Source organism: Melanostigma gelatinosum, assembly GCF_949748355.1.
Source record: "Melanostigma gelatinosum genome assembly, chromosome: 22".
Classification (NCBI taxonomy): domain Eukaryota; kingdom Metazoa; phylum Chordata; class Actinopteri; order Perciformes; family Zoarcidae; genus Melanostigma; species Melanostigma gelatinosum.
The window spans coordinates 8,020,214-8,039,087 of NC_136655.1; the positions used below are offsets into that span (position 1 = coordinate 8,020,214).

An 18,874-nucleotide genomic window follows, 5' to 3' on the forward strand; every position below is an offset into this window, starting at 1 on the left:
TTTAGGCAGAGTACATCCTTGGATATGTGAACCCCAGGCCCTGGGAGCAGAGAGGGCATAGTGCAGCTGATCCAATGGTGGTGTCATTTATATCACAGTGCAAACTCCGATCACAGATATGGTAGAGTTCAACTGTCACACCACATACACGTGTTTTATTTGTGTAGCTGCTCATGTGGTGAGGATCAATGACCTGTCTGCAAGAATTACTGAAGAACGTTACTTACAATTATTATTATTACAATCGTCAACACTTTTGTTAATTAATTAATTGTAAGTATTTGTTCATTTCAGCTTCTTAAATGTCAGGACTTGCTGTTTTTCTTTGTTTTTTTATCATTATAAATTGATTATTTCTTTGTTTTTGGACTATCAGACGACATCACATTTACACATTTACCCCCATTACACATTTACCCCCCCAGGTTTGGGGCGGTATTTACATTTTGTTTTTTACCCTACATTTTTAAGACTAAATAACGTAATCATCACATAGTCTATACAGTGCTGTATAGACATATTTCACCTACAACTCTAGGCATTCGTTGGCTGACCCAACATTGTTGAAAGTTTCTTACAGAAAGCAACGCAACTAAAACCCCATTGACATAATATTCAGAGTGGCACTGCACACATCATATTTCATAACCCCCCCCCCCCCCCCCCCCTCTCATATATTTGTTTAATCTTAGAAATGTTCCTATATCCACACGTTTTACACACTTATCTATCGTGTTATTCCACACCTCATTAGAAACTACAAACAACGTTGCTCAATTTCTGGAACGTCTCTTCCTGTTCCTGGTCGTTAGTGATTGGTCGTTGGTTATCGTCGAGTGATCTGATTGGATGACTGTCCCTCATGCGCGTAGCGTCACGCGGTGATTGCCTCCCTCCGACGTCGCTGAGTCCAGTTTGGTCTAGCGACAGTCAGAAAGCGTTCAGAGTACACGAGAGCACAGCCGCGACTACAACTCTTCTAACTGCGTGACATTACGCAGAGGACGCGTTCACCGCCACACACCAGGACCAGGTGAATATCACAGCTGGCATTGTCCGCTACTGGTTGTTGTTTTTGGTTTGTATTTTGTTTCAGACTGTTGAGTTCAACCTGTACTTTCCCTGCGTAACGTCAGCGCCTCTCTGGCTGTGCAACCTGTCAGCTAGCAGCTTTGCTATCCAGCTAATTCTGGCTGTCAAAACAACACAGAGAGGCATAATCTGCTAGCCAGCGAGAACACACTGCTTTGCTCTCGCTCTCTCTCTACGAGGCGTTATCACTCACACGGAGGCAGTTTTTTTTTGGTACATTCACAGGCGAATAGGTCGATGTGGTGAGCTGTCAAAATACACACAAGCTCTGTTAAATAGTTATGTGGCTTCTTTGGGATGTCGCAGCTTTTGTTAGCGGACTAACTAGCTCGGTGTAAACAAACCATCATCACAGCCTGTCGACGGGCTGCAGTCCGTGTCTTGCTTTACCGTGGACGACGCAGCTTGGGTGACATGTAAGGTGAAATGTTTCAGGCCAAACATGTAAAACCGCTTCTTGTATACGCATGTTGATGGTGTGAAATGTCGACAGGGAGGTGGTCAGACTGGAGCTTTGGGTTTCTTTGTCCTGCTTGCTTGCCGCTGGTTTGACTCTGTAGTGTCACTTTGTGTGTGTGTGTGTGTGGTTGAGAGCATGGTTGGTATGTCTCAAGTTGCTGCTGTTTTATTAAACGTATTTGTTTTTAAATGTCAGTGGTTGAGAGAGCATGTATTACATTATGAACAACATGCTGCAAGTCGCTGCTGGAAATGGTTTTAAAACGTCATACAGTAAACTGCAATGTGTGTTTTGTTGCTCCGAGCAGAAGCTAGCATTTTCCTTAATAACCAGCCAATATTCACTGTTTTATCCTATAATTATGATGCCTTTTTTAATATAGCCAAACTCAGCAGCTCAAGTCATAGTGTTTGATTCTCTTGTTTTGTGTCTTGACATTTATATATAATTGTATGACTGCACATGCAGTATTGCATGTGTGCCCATCCCATTTCAGTGTTCCTCTGCCTCAAAGCATGAGGTCATCTCATATATATTTCACGGGCTGGGTAGCTGATAGCCTATTTGTCTTGAACCCAAACTTTATATGTACAAAAAAACACTCCCAGCCGTCCCCCCCGGCTGGAGATTAGCACATGGATATTTCATGGAGCAGCGTTTTATCTGGTGGCTGAAACGCATTTTGCAATTTTCATCAGTGGCTTCTTGTGCAGTTTGACCCGTTGTCATTATGTCCCGGGGCGTTTGCTCCTCTGCAACTTACTCAACAGCACTGGACACTTATAATACCACCCATCCCTGCTGTTATACTCAATTTGCACTTCTGCTTGTCAATGTACTTCCGTGTGCATTGAAAGAACCCACACAGGGATGCAAAGCAGATCCATGCTGCATCATTTTCATGTATAGCAACTGTGTCCCTTCACATTCATCAGGAAATTTGCTGTAATTTCCTGTTGAAAGATATTGCTATACAATTATACGAATAATTAATTCAGAGCTTCCATTGCCCGAGCTGACGTGTGCGCTGACTCTCACCCCGCTAGACATGGCTATCAGGAAATATGTCATGTTTTTTTTACTGGAAGTACAACTCTCAAGAGAATTTAATGTATAATGAAGTCAGTCTTTGACAGCGTGTCAGGCAGAACAGCAGCTAAACATAGCGTCTAAGAATAGTAGAGAGAAAATTGATTGATCATAAGACAAAGTTGCTGCCTCTCTTTCTTTTATATTGCTCCTCTTGTCTCGGCCGGAGAGCTTTCTTTGTTTCCCTCGCAACTCAAAACAGGACTGTGTGTGGTGCACAAAAACAAAACAAAAATGCGCTTTTCTCTTGTTATGTTGTTGCCAAAGTAAAAATGTACATACACGATTACACACGCATGCAGATAAGCCTGTCACTGGTTAATTACAGTGTCCATATGGACAGTAGACATCTTATGCCCTCAACACTTCCGAGCATTAACAGATCGAGTATGTTTCTGTGTGCACTAGCTTCAACAGCTTTTGTGTATTCACGTCGGTTTGCCAATATTTGTTTGTAAACGTGACCGTTATCTGATTTAAAATGAGTTAGCGAACAAACTGTTCTATGCTCTTGACCCCTCTCTGTTTTCCTCAGCCTTTATTTAGACAGAAGGCATCGGTGTCTAATTATAGTCGGTAGCTTAAAGTTCCCCTTTCATCTGATCATTTAGGGGACCTATTTTTATCTTTATGTGACCCACCTTTGGATTACCACCCAGGGCTTGAAAACCACTGCATTTGATTGCACAGAGCAGACAGAGTCTGCATGTTTTTTTGGTGGTAACTCGGACAGCTTTCGAACCAGCTTTCAGGTGAGCCTCAGCATTGTTACACCTGTTCAGAGATTCACTGCTTTAGTTATGTGGGCTTCGTTCAGAAATACATTAAAACACGCTACTGTATATCTCAGATTATCTCAGATGTCTTGTTGTGGGTACATGTAGTTTTAGCCTTTTTAAATACCATACTTACAGGTTATTAATGGAATCGGTATTTAAAATAATCGAATGATTCCCACCTTCCACCATATCTGTCTAGCAACTTGGTAGTATCTTTGCGATGTGGCTGGATGTTGTGTACACTGTGAATGAGAGAACCGTGGTGTGTATGCGCGTGGTTCACGTCACACTGGTTCTCTTTGTTTATCTCTCCATCATAAGACATGCTGGCATCAGTAACTCACTCACTGTTGTACCAGGACTGAGAAGTAACCGGGACACACGCACTTCAACAGACAACCCAGATATGAGTTGTTATTGTCATGAAATATAGATGCAGTAAGATTATTGTCTTGATATAATTACTTTATTTTAATACTGTCATTTTGTTAATGTGGGTTAAAAAAGGATAATTCTTTTGACTAAACTGTCCTGGCGTCTGACGTCTCCGTCATTCTTCATTTACTTATTACAGGTGTGTTTTCGCTAATGTCATGGTGCGGTGGATGTGGATGTTAAAGTGCAGGTCTCCGTGTGATTAGATTGTCCTATGGTGAACAGTAACAGCAGTCACATGGTCTCCAACAGCAGGTTCAGCCATTGTATATCTGCCCCCAAATACAAAGGGAGGCCTATTCCCCACCATAGGAACACACACGGCACAAAGCGCTGTAAGTCAACTGCGCCACTGAATGATTTGAGTTTGACTCTAGAGCGACGAATACAATTTTGGGGAAATAAAATGGGATTCCCAACCCTGCAAAACAGCCAATAGATAGAAACCTTTTCTTTCTACCGTAGTAAGCAAGATCGTGAAAGCAGAGACAGACGTGACAGCCGGTCAGCGGCCATGTGCAACTTCACAGTGTTTATTAAAGAGCAACGTGCGAAATCTGCTGTCACGAGACGTTCTCTTATGTGATATGTTTGTGGCTTTTGGACCGACCTTAACCGTAAGAACGACACTGCTCCCTGTCTGAGCTCTGTGTAACTAATGCTCGGCTGATTTCACAGTGAAATTTAAGTAAATATATTCGATGCCAGCGTAAGCCTTGATGCTGACTGCGAGGTTGTGAAACTCTTGCGAGTGTGATGGGTAAATACAAGATTGGGGATCAGTGTAAACCTGTTTGGACTGATTTTAAACAATGTCCTGTTTTAACATGCTCTTGTTGACTGTTGCGGGCCTCTGTCAAACCTGAAACATGTCATGGCAAAGCTCACCGTCGCGCTGCAATGCAAATGCTCTCTGTGTGTGTCAGAAAAATGGTGATCAGACAGAGATCACCATTTCACAGCAGGGGGGACGAAGCCACAGACCATATCTGACAGAGTGACTCAGGGAGTGAGGCAAGGCATGTTGCTCGACAGCCATTCACACGTTTAGTACAGTGCAGACATTCACAGGCGTGACAGATGGGGTCCGCAGTATGAGAACCAAGAAAACGGGTCCGTCTTTGTTTTCACTCCACCTCTTCTAACAGGAGAACAAATCAAGTGTCATTGACATTTCCTATTTTCTGTCTCTCCTTCGGTCTCTCTTTCCCTTTTCATCCGAGTTCCTCTTGTGTTTGTCTGTCGGTTGCCAGCATTGATTTTTTAATTTTGTTAGCCACTGATTCACGGCTCTACAGTGACAATGACTGACTCCACACTGGTTTGGAGTGAAGTCAGCTGTCTTCTGTGTTTGTGTGTTGGAGGGAGGGAGGGAGGGAGGGAGGGAGGGAGGAAGGAAGAGGGAGGGAGGGAGGTAGAGAGAGATGATGATGACATTGAGCCTGAAGAAATGCTGCAGCACATTTCTCATGTCTGTGTGGAATGATGCACGTGAATAAATGTGTGTAAACTGTTAGCATGCTAATTTTAGGAGTTAGGCTATTAAAGGACAATCTTCTCGGAGTCACTTCAGAGCTGCTTCATGGTGTCCAGAGAATAAAATATTGAAAATTAAAAAGAGGAATATATATATCGCTGACGGCACACAACCTTGATTGCCTGGTCTTTGTTATTTATCTGGGGAGAGGTTGAGAAACAATGGCTACGGGGCAGTTTCATCAGCCAAGAAAGGAAAGTGTTGCTCGATGGCACATCAGTAGAGATGTTGAGTTTTGGTGGATCCCTTTCCTACAGAAAATTCAACATTTGGGGTTGGCTCAGACCCTGGGAAGCCCCGGAGTGGGAGATGTGAATCCGTCTTTTGGTATATTATGTTCCATCATGTTGAGTCCTTTTTTATCTCAATATGGGGTCAGTCTACTCCACTCTGTCCGTCCTGCTACTGCGGAGTTGTTTTTTAAAGGCAGTGCCAACGAGTGTGTGTGTGCTTGTGTGTTTTATTGTTTTTACCCCTGACTGTAGAAGAGTACTGACAATCAAGCAGCTATTGTTGGAAGGACACGGAATGATTATTTTCCAGTGAACTTTGTTATAATTCCCTCACCACGTGTTTGTCTATCCGGCCTCCATCAGGGTGGTGCCGGAGTTTGTGTCTGGCTTCCGTGTGTGTGTGCATGTGTGTGTGTGTGTGTGTGTGTGTGTGTGTGTGTGGCGTCGACTCAAGTCTCTTAATGTTTTTTTCTTCTTCTTCCACTGCTTCCAGACTCTTATCAGACCCGCACAGAACAAAACTTCTCAGCTCGTTCAATTGTCGGGAGAGCTGTTTGTTCTTGTGTGGCAATCAGACCACGAGACTCTTATCGTGAGAATCGACTACAGCTGCAAAAACAACAAAAAAAGATCAAAAGTGCTTTATTCCTCTTATTCCCTAGTTAATAAGGAGCCAGCGTGAAATCTCACTTCTCATCATGACAGAGAATCACGGTGCAGTTACTCAAAAAGCGCGTCGATGTAATTTTCCGAAATAGTCGATTGGGGACAAAGAGGAAGGAGGACAAGTGAAGCGATTGATTGGACGGTCTCTGACTGTAGAAGTGTTTGATTTTGATTGTTAGGGAGCTCGCCCACAGGCCAGCCTTCTCACTTCAGCTCAAAGAGTCTTCTTATTCACAATAGTTTATCATATCTGTCGGTCGATGGCGTGATGAAACTTTCTGCATTTTTCCTGTGGCTCTTTCAATGATTTTTGTCTTTTTCCGTTGTGTACTATTGTCTCTTTGACTCTTCAGCCGTCTCCTTTTGTTTTAGCGTGACAATGTTCTTTCACAACCACCGAGCTGTGGTTTCTTCTCCAGAATAATCATCACACACACACCTGTTCTATGTTAAAAAAAAAAAAAAAAACCCTCAATGTCAGAATATGTTATCTGGACTTAAGAACAGATATTTCAAAAGAGATGCTTTGTGCATGTTCATAAACAGTCAGGTGCAGAGTAGCGTGTGAAGAAGGCAACTTTCTTATAGCTTTATTTACTTCAACGCTCTCGTGTGTGAGCTTGTTACCTCGTTCTTGAGTTGAAGCACCACTGGCAGCTCTACATGCTTCGATCAGCCTTTCACGAATTATGTTTTTAACAGTCCGTCTGTGTATGTTTATAAGTACATGCACAGGTGTGTATGTACATGCTTTTTGTGTTGTTGTTCCCCCCCCCCCCCCCCCCCCTTCAGTGCGAGTATAATCCCCTAGTGTATGTTTGTGGCTGCACTGGGATGGTTTAAATGAAGTGCTCGGGGACTTGTTCACATTGACTCGGCGTGTGTGTGTGTGTGTGTGTGTGTGTGTGTGTGAGAGAGAGACAGAGAAAAACAAAAACAGATCTCAGCAGAGTAAGACATGCTGACATAAATGTGCAGCTGCAGCTTTCATCATTTACGGTACATTGAAGCTTCGGCCGTGCTCCTGAGCGAGTGTTTGGAAACAAGCTGCAGTACAAACATGCAGATATTAATGGGTCTAGGTCAGGTGACCATGAGCTTATTTATCCGCATGAAGGCCAAATGTCTTCAAAAGGACTGAAAAAATAAACCTTAAAAAAAAACAAGGACTTTTTAGAAGGCTAGATTTAAAAAGGATTCATGTTAAAGTAGCTTCGTAGCAGACAAACTGAAGTGTTGAGAGAGCGATGAAGTAAAGAGAGATCTTAAGTTCTCAGCACGTCTACTTCCTGCGTGTGGATCTCTTGTTCCTGTCCTTGACACCTCTCGTCGCTGAGCAACTCGCCATGGCAGCAAGTTGGCAGCGGTACCCAATTGGCCGCCGGTGTTAGTCGCCCCAGTATTTTAAGGCCTTGATGCCACGGATTTATTAATTGACATAAATAAACCAACATCGTCTTTATCTGTGATGCAGACTAACTTGTGACCCGTTAGATTATGCCTCCACCATCATAGTTTATGTCCGGGCACTCAGGCCCAAATAAAAGACTACCTAATGATACGATAGTGCTTCATTTTACTGCGTCTCATTGCTCAGGTTGACAGCGACATTTATTGGTTATATTATGGGCTTTTCTTTTTTTCATTGTTTGGGAAACTGCTCAACATTGTTATTTCAAATTTGAGGATTAACCAAACCATGGAGATTAATTCATTTTTCCTTTTCTCTTCCTTCTCTTTTCTGCCACATAGTCCAAAAAGATCCAAAGGCTTCAAGTTTTGGTCTCATCTGGATTTTGTCATCATCATCGTCCATTAAGTCTTCTCTCCGTGGAGGCCGGTCCAGCGTTTCAAGCTGGACGGAGGAGAGACGAGCGGGGCCGAGGGCCCCGCCTTCGTGCTGCGACACAGAACTTCAAACCTCGTTGAACACGCGACGGATAGCGCGCCTACAGATCCCTTGAGGCCCCGGGAGAACGCCGACACGCCCACCTCAGGTTCTCCAACCAGTCACCTCAACACCGCAGAGTGCAACTCCCACAATGGGGTGAGCATCCAACACACACGCACACATGCTGTCATCTGGTTGGTCGGGTGCGGTATGGGTCGGCTGGTCACACAGTAAAACTATCCTACCGAAGCACACACCCTCACATAACTAATTAAGTAGGTGCTGTTAGCTGGGAAGTATATTGTTTCACGACAGATGCTGACCGGCGAAATCTTTCATCATAATAACAGAAGCATAAACGTGAACTATGTTCTTTTCCATGTTAAGAGTCACTTAAACTGAGCTTTTTGGACAACATGTGAGACTTTGGCGGGTGAATTATCATCAGAGCATTGAGAAATAAATTCATACAAGTATGTGTAACCATGCAGGTAGTTGTGTAACACATTGTCTGAGACAAGCCACTCATGACTCGACTGAAAACAGGCACGCAGACCTGTGATCTTCAATTCAATTCAATTCAATTCAATTCAATTTATTTTTGTATAGCCCAAAATCACAAATTACAAATTTGCCTCAGAGGGCTTTACAATATGTACACGTTTGACATCTTCTTGTCCCGGGACCCTCACATCAGAATCTTGATTAAATGAAAGTACCGACGTCTTCCTGGAAGGAAAACAAACCAAAATATCTGTGTGATTAGCATCCCAAGAAGGCAACCTATTGCTCCGATCAAACAAATGTAACAGACACTCTCCCCCAGAGGCATCGCTCGTGTTCCCGTTCAGACTGTGTGTGTGTGTGTGTGTGTGTGTGTGTGTGTGTGTGTGTATTGTGTCTGCTCGCGTGCACTCTCTTTTTTTCTTCTACCTGCTGTAACACGACTCTGACACCTGAGAGGACGTCGGGCCTCTTTGCCCTAATCAGCGAGGGCAGGCTGTCTTCACACCCCGCAGGCTGCTCTGTGAATCTTTGGGTATTTTAGGTGCTAGTGTTGCGTCTCGAAAATGTGTTTGTGAGCGTGCGATACAGCTTCAGGCTCGGTATCACACTGTTACTGTTTTGCAAAAGAAAAAAAGAAACAGTGAGGCGTCTCATCCGATCTGAAAAAGCTACAGGGACGATGTCTTCTTTCCAACAGATATTTGTCCCAAGTAAAATTAGTTTCCTGTTTTGCAGACCTTTCTGAACTCTTCCCTGTACGATTGTGGTGTCTGCGTGTCTTCCTGAAAGGAATTTCCAAACAATGGCGGTTTACCTGCCAACAATCTCAGCCTATTAGTAAGACATGTCTGACATGGGAATTTGGTTGTCAGACGTGTTTCAAAGAGGCCGTTACACTTGAAGCGCATCATAACGATGCCTCTGAAAGTAACACTCTAAAACACTATAGTGTTGAGTTTATGTCTTCAGTGGGGATCTATAAGTGCCAAACGTTAAGGTGTCATTAAAGTTCAGTCGACTGTCTTTTACGGATTGTTTAATTCAATTTAGGTTTTTAAGGCTTGGAAGGATTGTTGATGGCGTGAGCTCTAGGTGAGTCGGCTTCAATGCAACGTTTGTGCTCGTACAGCTAATGCAAATTAGATTTTCGGGAGAGTGAGATCATGTGACAGACACACACACACGCAACAAAACAAGGGAAGTACCAATAGAGTGGCATCAAACCTTTCATTTCATTTAAGAACGGAAATAACGCAAGAAAAAGTTTGAAGTGGCTTTTAAAAAATGAATATCCTTCATTTCAAACCCTTCAACTGAACAGTTATAAATCAGTTTTATTAGCCTGCTGATGCCGATTGTTCATGGTCACGGGCAAGAACAGAGAGAACAGTTTGTCACGTGTGCGTGTTTTGGAACATACTGTCTGTTTTTCAGGGTGGTGGCGTCTTTTTCCAAATTCTTACAATCCCAAGAGAGCATGAGTCACATGTCGAATCTCTCCGTCTGTGCTGTGCAGGGGTTTCTGTGTACAGGGGTGAGCTCTTCTCTCTTTGGTCCGTTATTAGTTCTGCTGTCATTGGTCCACAGAGTTTCAGCTGGATTCTGATTGGCCGGCAGCCGTTTCCTGGATCCCTCCCTCTACCAAACTGCTAAAGTTCCATGTTTCGCTGGAAGATTTTTCCTCGAATGTCTTCCCCTTCCTTGTTTCCTAAAACTTATCTTCCACTAACTGACTGTAGAGCTCAACACACACACACACACACACACACATGCAGAGTAGTTCAGATGTGTGTGCATGTGAAGAGTCATTGGCCAGGTCTGCATACAGAATGGTAAATGAGTCTGAGGGGAGCTGGATTTATGTTTTTTAAGTATGTGTTGGACAGAGGGAGAGATTGGTCTTTAGTGCCTCATTTAATCTTGAGCCGTCTCGAGGTTCCCCTCTTACAGGTTCTATAAATGTCCCTTCAGGCTTTTCCCAGAAAAATGTCTGCCTAGAAAACTGCGCTCTACCGAAGTACGACAACAACCGAGATCCTGATTACGCGACGCTTGTGACTGTGGCTTTGTGTCAGACGAGCAGCCAGACGGTTTTAGTCGCACACGACGAGCTGTTGCTGTACATAGTGATCTCTCAGTACTGAGAATGGAAACATGTGGTCATATCCTTGCCCGCATGCACACTTAACCTCCCTAACCTCGGCCGTAATAACTTGCTGAAGGCCGGGCAGCTGGGGTTGAATCACGTGCGGCGGACGAACTGCCTTCGTCCATGTAACGAGCGTCTAAATGCGTTCGGGATAGCCGCACTTCCGAGAAGTCCTCGGGCCGCCTGTCTGCATCTTGAGTTGTTATTAGATCTGAGTACAGCAAATCCAGCAGAGCAGTTGACGGGCAGACTCCCTGCATCACCTGCTGCTGAACATCAGCTCCGCAGCTTCCACTTACCGGATTCAGTCTGGTGCAGCCGAACAGATGTTTTTTTGCGGGAGAAAATCAGTTTCTTCTTCATTTTTTCAAGCTGACTGCTGAATATTTCTCAGTGTAGTTATTGTCAGAATATCTGCAGACAACCACAGCTTCCTCTTTCCAGCTAAACCCTGCGCGTATCATGTGGTCCTCTGAAGAATCTGTAAATTGGCTTCTTGTGAAAACATCGGATGTTGCACGTCAACGTCTCACTTCCAGTCCCGCATCTCGAGTTGCTCATCGGACTGTAAACAAAAGAGCGGCGCACAGAAAAGGAAGCGTTGGCCAGTTTAATCTGCAGGTTACACCGGAACCCCAGAGGCTTCTAGTGGTCAGACCGAGAGCCGACGGGGTTCAGAGATTGAGAGTGATGCGACTCATTTTCAGCAAGCGCACATTTTGTCTTTCTACTTCTCACGAAACAAAACCGAGCGCGACTGTACTGGTTCAGTATAAAGGCTTGTTTTCATTGAGAAGGTGGCTGATCGTAAATCACTGAACAGTGCAGGTTTGTAGGCAAAATGCTTTCCAGCCATCTCAACCTCTCCCTATCTACGTGAGTGTGTGTGTGTGTGTGTGTGTGTGTGTGTGTGTGTGTGTGTGTGTGTGTGTGTGTGTGTGTGTGTGTGTGTGTGTGTGTGTGTGTGTGTGTGTGTGTGTGTGTGTGTGTGTGTGTGTGTGTGTGTGTGTGTGTGTGTGTGTGTGTGTGTGTGACACACTGTCCTCTATTCCAATCCGTCCTGGGAGCATTTACTGTGACAGGGCAGTAGCTGTCATCCTATGTCCCTGTATGTATTGTGGGAAATGGCGGTGGGAACGTCATGTGTATCACTGTGCTTCATGCCAACATCATGTGTATATGATGCAGTGGCAGCATCCTGTACACCTAGAGGACACCCTAATGTCCCCCAGCAAAAACTCACACACACCCTTCAACAATAACCTCACAACCCACAGCGAGACTGGCAGCATCTGGATTTCTTTACATGCATGCATGGGCACACACGAGAGGCTAGTATTACTGATACACACGCACACACACACACACACTGGAATCAATGGCAGGTTTCACATCTATCTCAGAGGCCGTGGTTTTACAGTCGCTCGCCTTCAGGTGTGTTTTTAAGCTGTTTGTGTGTGTATGCGAGTGTCTCTTTCTTACTATATACAGCTGCAGACTGAGGCGTGATTAATCACAGACTATACACTCGCACGCACAGAGGCAGATATCGGACTAACAAAGTCTGACTTTAGGAACCTGAAAGTCTTGGCCCGTCTACAGACTTTGAATATGTGAGACATGTAAATGTCTCGCATGACAGACATCGCGGTCATCACACGCCATGCAGTGTGAGTTTGCTGATGGGTCTTTTAAAATGGGTTGGTCATGCATTATATATCCACAACAGGGCTTCTCTCTTGTTCTATTATCTTTCTCTGTCTCACTGCTTTTATCTACGTTTCTCACTCTTCTGTGTTCTTTTCTTTTGTTGTTCGAGTATAAAAGCCCATCTTTTTCTAATCACTTCCTTTCAGCTGAACGTGTGTGTGTGTGGTGAAGATTCTGTGTGTGTGTGTGTGTTGGTGTTGCCTCCTCTTTGTGTGCCAGCACATTATCATTTTTTTTTTGTGTGTATACCTGAATCCAAACCTAAATTTAGTGGATCAGCGTGCGCTCAACTGTGTGTTGTTTGTCTGTCAGTTACGACGAACGACTGTATTTATCAAAAAGCAGCGTATTTAATTCTGTCCCCAGCTGTGACGGCTATTGTGTTGGATTGAATTCACACCGCCCGTCTAATCTTCTCTTTATAAATGGTGTCGACATCTGTTCAATCCAAAAATTAGCTATTTGGTGTGTGTTAACTTTAGCTTGTTCTAATTCTAGTAATCAGATTTGATGACAGTGCATGCAGTTGGAGCGAAAAAAGCCCAATTGACACTAATCAGTGTTGTAATCGGCATTAATTCAGCTCTCGCACTGTGCGGTCTTTACAATGACTCGGTGCGCTGACTCAGCTGTATGAAGAACATCATTTCTGATCATATTAGGATTATGTGTACTGGGAATTGATCAAATCACAGACATTTCTGAAAATGGATATTATGCGTTTGCAGCAGGTTCAAATTAAATTTAGGACATTGATGTTCCAGTTCCATTTCACTTCATCTGTCCAATAAAGCTGAAATAATTAAAAGACGAGAGAAAATGTCCAAAAACAACAAAATCTCTCCGTCCTAACAATGTGTCCGTGTCTCTTCCTGTCAGAGGGTCCCGGAGTGCGACGAGGAGAGAAGAAGAAAAGATGAAGAGGACGACAGAGGAAGCGAAGGAGAGGAGAAGGAGGAAGAGGAGGGGAGGAGCAGCGACGAAGGTTTCATGGGAATGACTCCGCTGCTGCAGGCTCACCATGCCATGGAGAGGATGGAGGAGTTTGTACACAAGGTAATGAGCACACACACACACACACACACACACAGGTGCATGAAGTCATGTTAAAATGATAGAAATATCCTTAATTTATCTCTACAGACGTTTTGGAGCGCCACACCTTTAAATCCACCGCCCACTAAATGTGATTATCGTCCCAACAGAGATGTTTGTTTTACTACGGTGGTTTGATACAAACACTCAATAAACCACGTAGTATAATAAACCAATGAAACCATAAAAAACACGACGAAAACAGAGTTTGTGCCCCGAACAGACTGCATATGCTGGGGTTTTGCATTTTATTATTTTTCTATGCTCTGCGTTATCTCTTATACATGACATGTTGAGTGAGTCTGGGCACAAGCCAAACTGGAAAATGTCCAAAATACACGGCAGTCACTCGCAAAAAACAGATTACTAGTCACAAGTGTTTTACAGTCATTTGAGAGTGCAGAGTTACTAACAAACAGCAGATTATTGGCTTGTTCTTCTACCATTTACTTTGCCAGAGCATCATTATGGTTTGATCGATTTCACAAATTCTTTAGAAGCCAGTTTATGTCTTGTTTATGTTTCTTTATCAATATCTTTCATTATTTTGAAATGAAAATGAACTAAAAGGCATTAAGACATTAAGCGTTAGAGTGTCTGTTTGTAAGATGATACTACTGGAATGTTGACTTAATACAGCAGCTCGGACTAATATTCACACACGCACACACACACACACACACGCACACACACACACACACACTGAGAGTCTGCTGAAATTGCAAACAGCAGGTTGTAAATTAGGGAAATGAATCACTGGAGAGAAACTGTCAATAGAGTCTCTCTGTTCTCTCCATTAAGGGTGTTTGGCGTGTCGGACTACAGTTTATATATTTACGTCACTTGACCCTGATACTGTTCATTTGATACCTACACCACACACACACGTGATCACATACTGTACTCCTCCTCTTATACACACACACACACACACACATCCTATTTCAAGGGCATTCGGTAAACAACCAGCTGCTTCCAATGAAAGGCAATTTGATCCGGAGTTATTTTCTAATCAACATTTACCTTTCTCACCAGCCTTTAGGCTGATTTTCTAACCTTGTGTCCTTTATTAACCAATCAGGTGTGGGAGGGCCGGTGGCGCGTCATGCCTCACGACGTGCTGCCCGACTGGCTGAAGGACAACGACTATCTGCTTCACGGCCACAGGCCGCCCATGCCTTCGTTCCGCGCCTGCTTCAAGAGCATCTTCAGAATCCACACGGAGACCGGGAACATCTGGACACATCTGCTAGGTAACACACACACACACACACACACTCTCACAAATGCTTTTTTATTTTGACTGAGCGCCATTAGAATGAGTTGGATGTTTGTGCTGCCAACGTTGGTTTAAAGCTGCTTGTTGTTTCTAACTTTAGTTGAAGCCAAAGAGCCAGTTAAGTGTTGTCTGAGTTCCTGCTGCCACCTAGTGGTTAAACACATATACTGCACCTGCATGTCTTTGTGATTTGAGTGAGACTGCGTAAATAGTGAATACTGTTGGCGCTATTTTTCCTGTTTTGGTGTGTTTGGTTTGAATAAACATGTGATATGGCTGTACCTCTGACATCAATTACTGCATTCTGGTTACCTTAGAGGCAGACGGCATATTTGTATTTAATTATCTTGATTAATACTGAATTCTCACTTCTTGTCTCTCCCTATGATTTGCTTTCTCTGCAGGCTGTTTGTTTTTCCTCTGTCTGGGTCTGATGTACATGTTCAGGCCCAACATGTCTTTTGTGGCTCCGGTCCAGGAGAAGGTGGTGATCGGGGTGTTTTTCCTGGGAGCCATCCTCTGCCTCTCCTTCTCCTGGCTCTTCCACACAGTCTACTGCCACTCTGAGGGCGTCTCCAGAGTCTTCTCCAAGTAAGATGCACATCCTGTAAACTCACTATCTGGGATTCTACAGTAAAAAGTCCTTATGGACATCTACAGTGTCTGTAATCATCCACTCTGTGTCTCCCTGTGTCTAGGTTGGACTACAGCGGGATCGCCTTCCTGATCATGGGCTCATTTGTCCCCTGGTTGTATTACTCCTTCTACTGCTCCCCTCAGCCCTGCTTCATCTACCTGATAGTGGTGTGCATACTGGGATTGGCCGCCATCACCGTCTCCCAGTGTGACTTCTTTGCCACGCCGCAGTACAGAGGAGTCAGAGCAGGTAGCGTGAGATAGAGGACACCGCTTTATTGTGTACATTAAAGCAGCTCTCATCACAGTTTTACATGTTAGCAGTGTCTCATATTAGCAACGGATCAAATGACCATGTGTAATGTGAATGGGGTCGATTGTTTCGTTGTGTTTTAGCTCGCAACTTTACTCTCACCGCTGTCATCAGCAGACAATCAGTTCAACTCAATCGATTGAGACAGTCTAAAGCTAACATGTTTGCTGTAACGTTTTTCTGATGCGAGTATACCGGAAGAGGGTGTTGTGTTAGCATCTTTCTGTGATTGCCCTCGAGTGGCCAAAAACAGATCTTTTAATGCCGGTGTAAGTATTGACGATCTGTCTCTCTTTCACTGTCTGCGTTTAGGAGTGTTTGTGGGTCTGGGTCTGAGTGGCGTGGTTCCCTCCCTGCACTTTGTCATCAGCGAGGGTCTGATCAAAGCGACCACCATGGGTCAGATGGGCTGGCTGCTGCTTATGGCGACGCTCTACATCACTGGAGCCTGTCTGTACGCCGCTCGCATCCCGGAGAGGTTCTTCCCTGGCAAGTGTGACATCTGGGTAAGTGACTAACAAACACACACACTCGCACACACAGGGCAACAACATATTAGGGATGAGTTCTCAAAGTTGAAGCCACTGTCCAGTAAAATGAGAGGCGTTCTAAAGGGGATTTGGTGCTCGTAAACACTGCAACTTTCGTCCACGGGGACGGCAAAAATCGACACAAAATGAAAGTTACGTATAGTAAAAGCTAAAGCAAAACCAATATCTCTCTTTATGTCACTCTGTCTCTCACACACCTTTAATTTACTCTCTCTCTCTTTCCTAGTTCCACTCCCACCAGCTGTTTCACATCTTGGTGGTCGCAGGAGCTTTTGTTCATTTCCACGGCGTCTCAAACCTGCAGGAGTTTCGCCACAAGGCAGGAGGGGGCTGCGCCGAGGACGGCACTCTCTAACGCACAGAAACTGACTCAGCCGTTCACTCACACGCACACACAAAACCTAAGATACTCACACACTCTCGCCCTAAACTGAAGACCGACGTGGCTTGTCTGGTGTCTGTGTGCGTAAATCACAGGATTGCCTCCAAAGGGGGCGCCATTAAAACTGACTGACGAGGGTTTTTGTTCTCTTTCTGTCCCTCCGTCTGTCTCTTTCCGTCGATCTCCACCTCTTCCGGCTTTGTTGCTTCTGTAAAACCGCTCCAAGATGGTGTGTTTTATAAACCAGTTTTTGAGATTCTGCTTTCTCAAAGGAAATATCTCTGTTTGTGTGTGAGGGAGGCAAGGAGTTCAAAGCCTCCCTTCAGTCGTGCAACATTTTGTTCTGTGTCGAGTTCTGACATTTAAGAATTTGATGGTTTGATTTGAAAATGAAGCATAATTGTGGCTTTAAAAAAATACATTTTGAAGTGTTTTTGCTGATGCTGTTTTCTAAATCACACTTAAGAGCATTAGAATAGGATGAAAAAGAATTGAGTGGATTTCTTCCATGGTGGTGAAGGTTGCAGGGTGAGATGTTGGGAACTGGGGGTCACTTTTAGTAAAAAAAGAAAGAAAAAAAAAAAGTTTTCCATGTAAATAAGATTTCTAAATTTTGGGTTATAGATTTGTATGAAATATATATGAAAAAAAATGGAGGTGTTATATCTACACTTACTGAGGTGCAATGGTGAGAATAATACAATGTAACTGCGGTTGGTGGGAAGCGCTTCATGTAAACTTCATGTAGTCTGTATATGTATCATGTATATGCAAGGACGACGAGTGGAGGAAATATACAGCACAACATCAGAATCTTATTTAACAAACCGCAACTTCAAAAGTCGCTGATATTGACAAGTTAGTCACTTTTCTGGCCTAAAAAAAACTCTAAATATAAAGGAGGAGACAGCTGAACGACTGTCCTCGACTCTGTAGTTTCCACTTTTGTGTTGAACCGGCACCCTCGTGTTTGTGAAGCATCACAAAGCTGGAGAACAGATCTCAAATCAGGCCTCGTGAAGAAAAACGTTCCCATGTGAACATTTGCGCTTGAAACCAAATCTAAAGTCAAAACTATGATGTATAAAAGAGTCGTCTTGATATGTAGCCATTTTTATTTATCTTCTCATTGTAAATTGTCTGAGAAAGATAAAACTAATTTCCATGTCATCAACATAAGTTGACTCTTTTATTGTACATGCCCTGAACTGATTTGTGACATGTCAAGCATAGCTGAAAGATATTTTTTATAACAAGGCCCCAGAGTCATATTTATGATTTTTTATTTTTTTTTGTTCATTTGGATACTCTGTCTTTTTGATTGGATTGCATTTGAATTCATTCACTGCTGTTTTTGGTATTACACTTTATTTTCTACTATTTATCACTTATTTCTTGCATTTAGCCAGAAGTCATGTGATGTTAGAGTAGAGAGGCTCAGAGTACCAAGTCTCTCTCATGCTACAAATGTCAAAAAACAAGTCTCCTCTTAAGAGCTGATGGAGTTAACTACTTTAAGGGCACATGAACTGCCTCATATATGGAGACTTGGTGATTAAAACAAGGGGAACCTTTTATAAATGTGTTTTCTGGCAATACCAAAATCTCGCTCCAGCACAATGGAAACACACAACGCAACAATTCTGAGCGTATCATAGACTGTACGTCTATGATTGTTTGAAATTGAGGTTTGCACGTTTCTATTTGATGGCAGCTTTTTCTGAGCGGGAATTTGAACACAATTTCTCAGTGTTCCTTTTCTGTTCTTCATTTTTTGTTTTATCTAGTTCATTAATTTATTTCTCTTGGTGAGCGCAAATTGTCTGTTGAAGCACACGTTCCGTTATGATGGGATGAGTGATTGTTTGCAATAGACCTTTATATCTGCTGTATTGTTCTAATAAAAAGGTTTTTTAAATCTGTCATATCTGTCTTGTGGTTGAAACTGTTTTTGACTTTTTTCAACATGCTATACTATGACTGTTTTTTACTTTTTCAACATGCTATAATATGACTGTGTTTGACTTTTTTCGACATGCTATACTATGACCGTTTTTGACTTTTCGACAT

At 43.4% G+C, this 18,874-nt stretch overlaps 1 protein-coding gene across 1 annotated transcript; it reads left to right on the forward strand.

Annotated features, from left to right (window-relative positions):
- Positions 1–945: 945 nt before the first annotated feature.
- Positions 946–18,727, forward strand: LOC306795941 (adiponectin receptor protein 2). The gene is made up of 8 exons (XM_079294672.1): positions 946–1,033; positions 8,044–8,338; positions 13,428–13,604; positions 14,725–14,896; positions 15,327–15,513; positions 15,621–15,808; positions 16,184–16,377; positions 16,649–18,727. Exons 3-8 carry the CDS (start codon positions 13,539–13,541, stop codon positions 16,775–16,777), a joined length of 936 nt encoding a protein of 311 aa, XP_079150798.1. The 5' UTR covers positions 946–1,033; positions 8,044–8,338; positions 13,428–13,538; the 3' UTR covers positions 16,778–18,727.
- Positions 18,728–18,874: the final 147 nt, after the last annotated feature.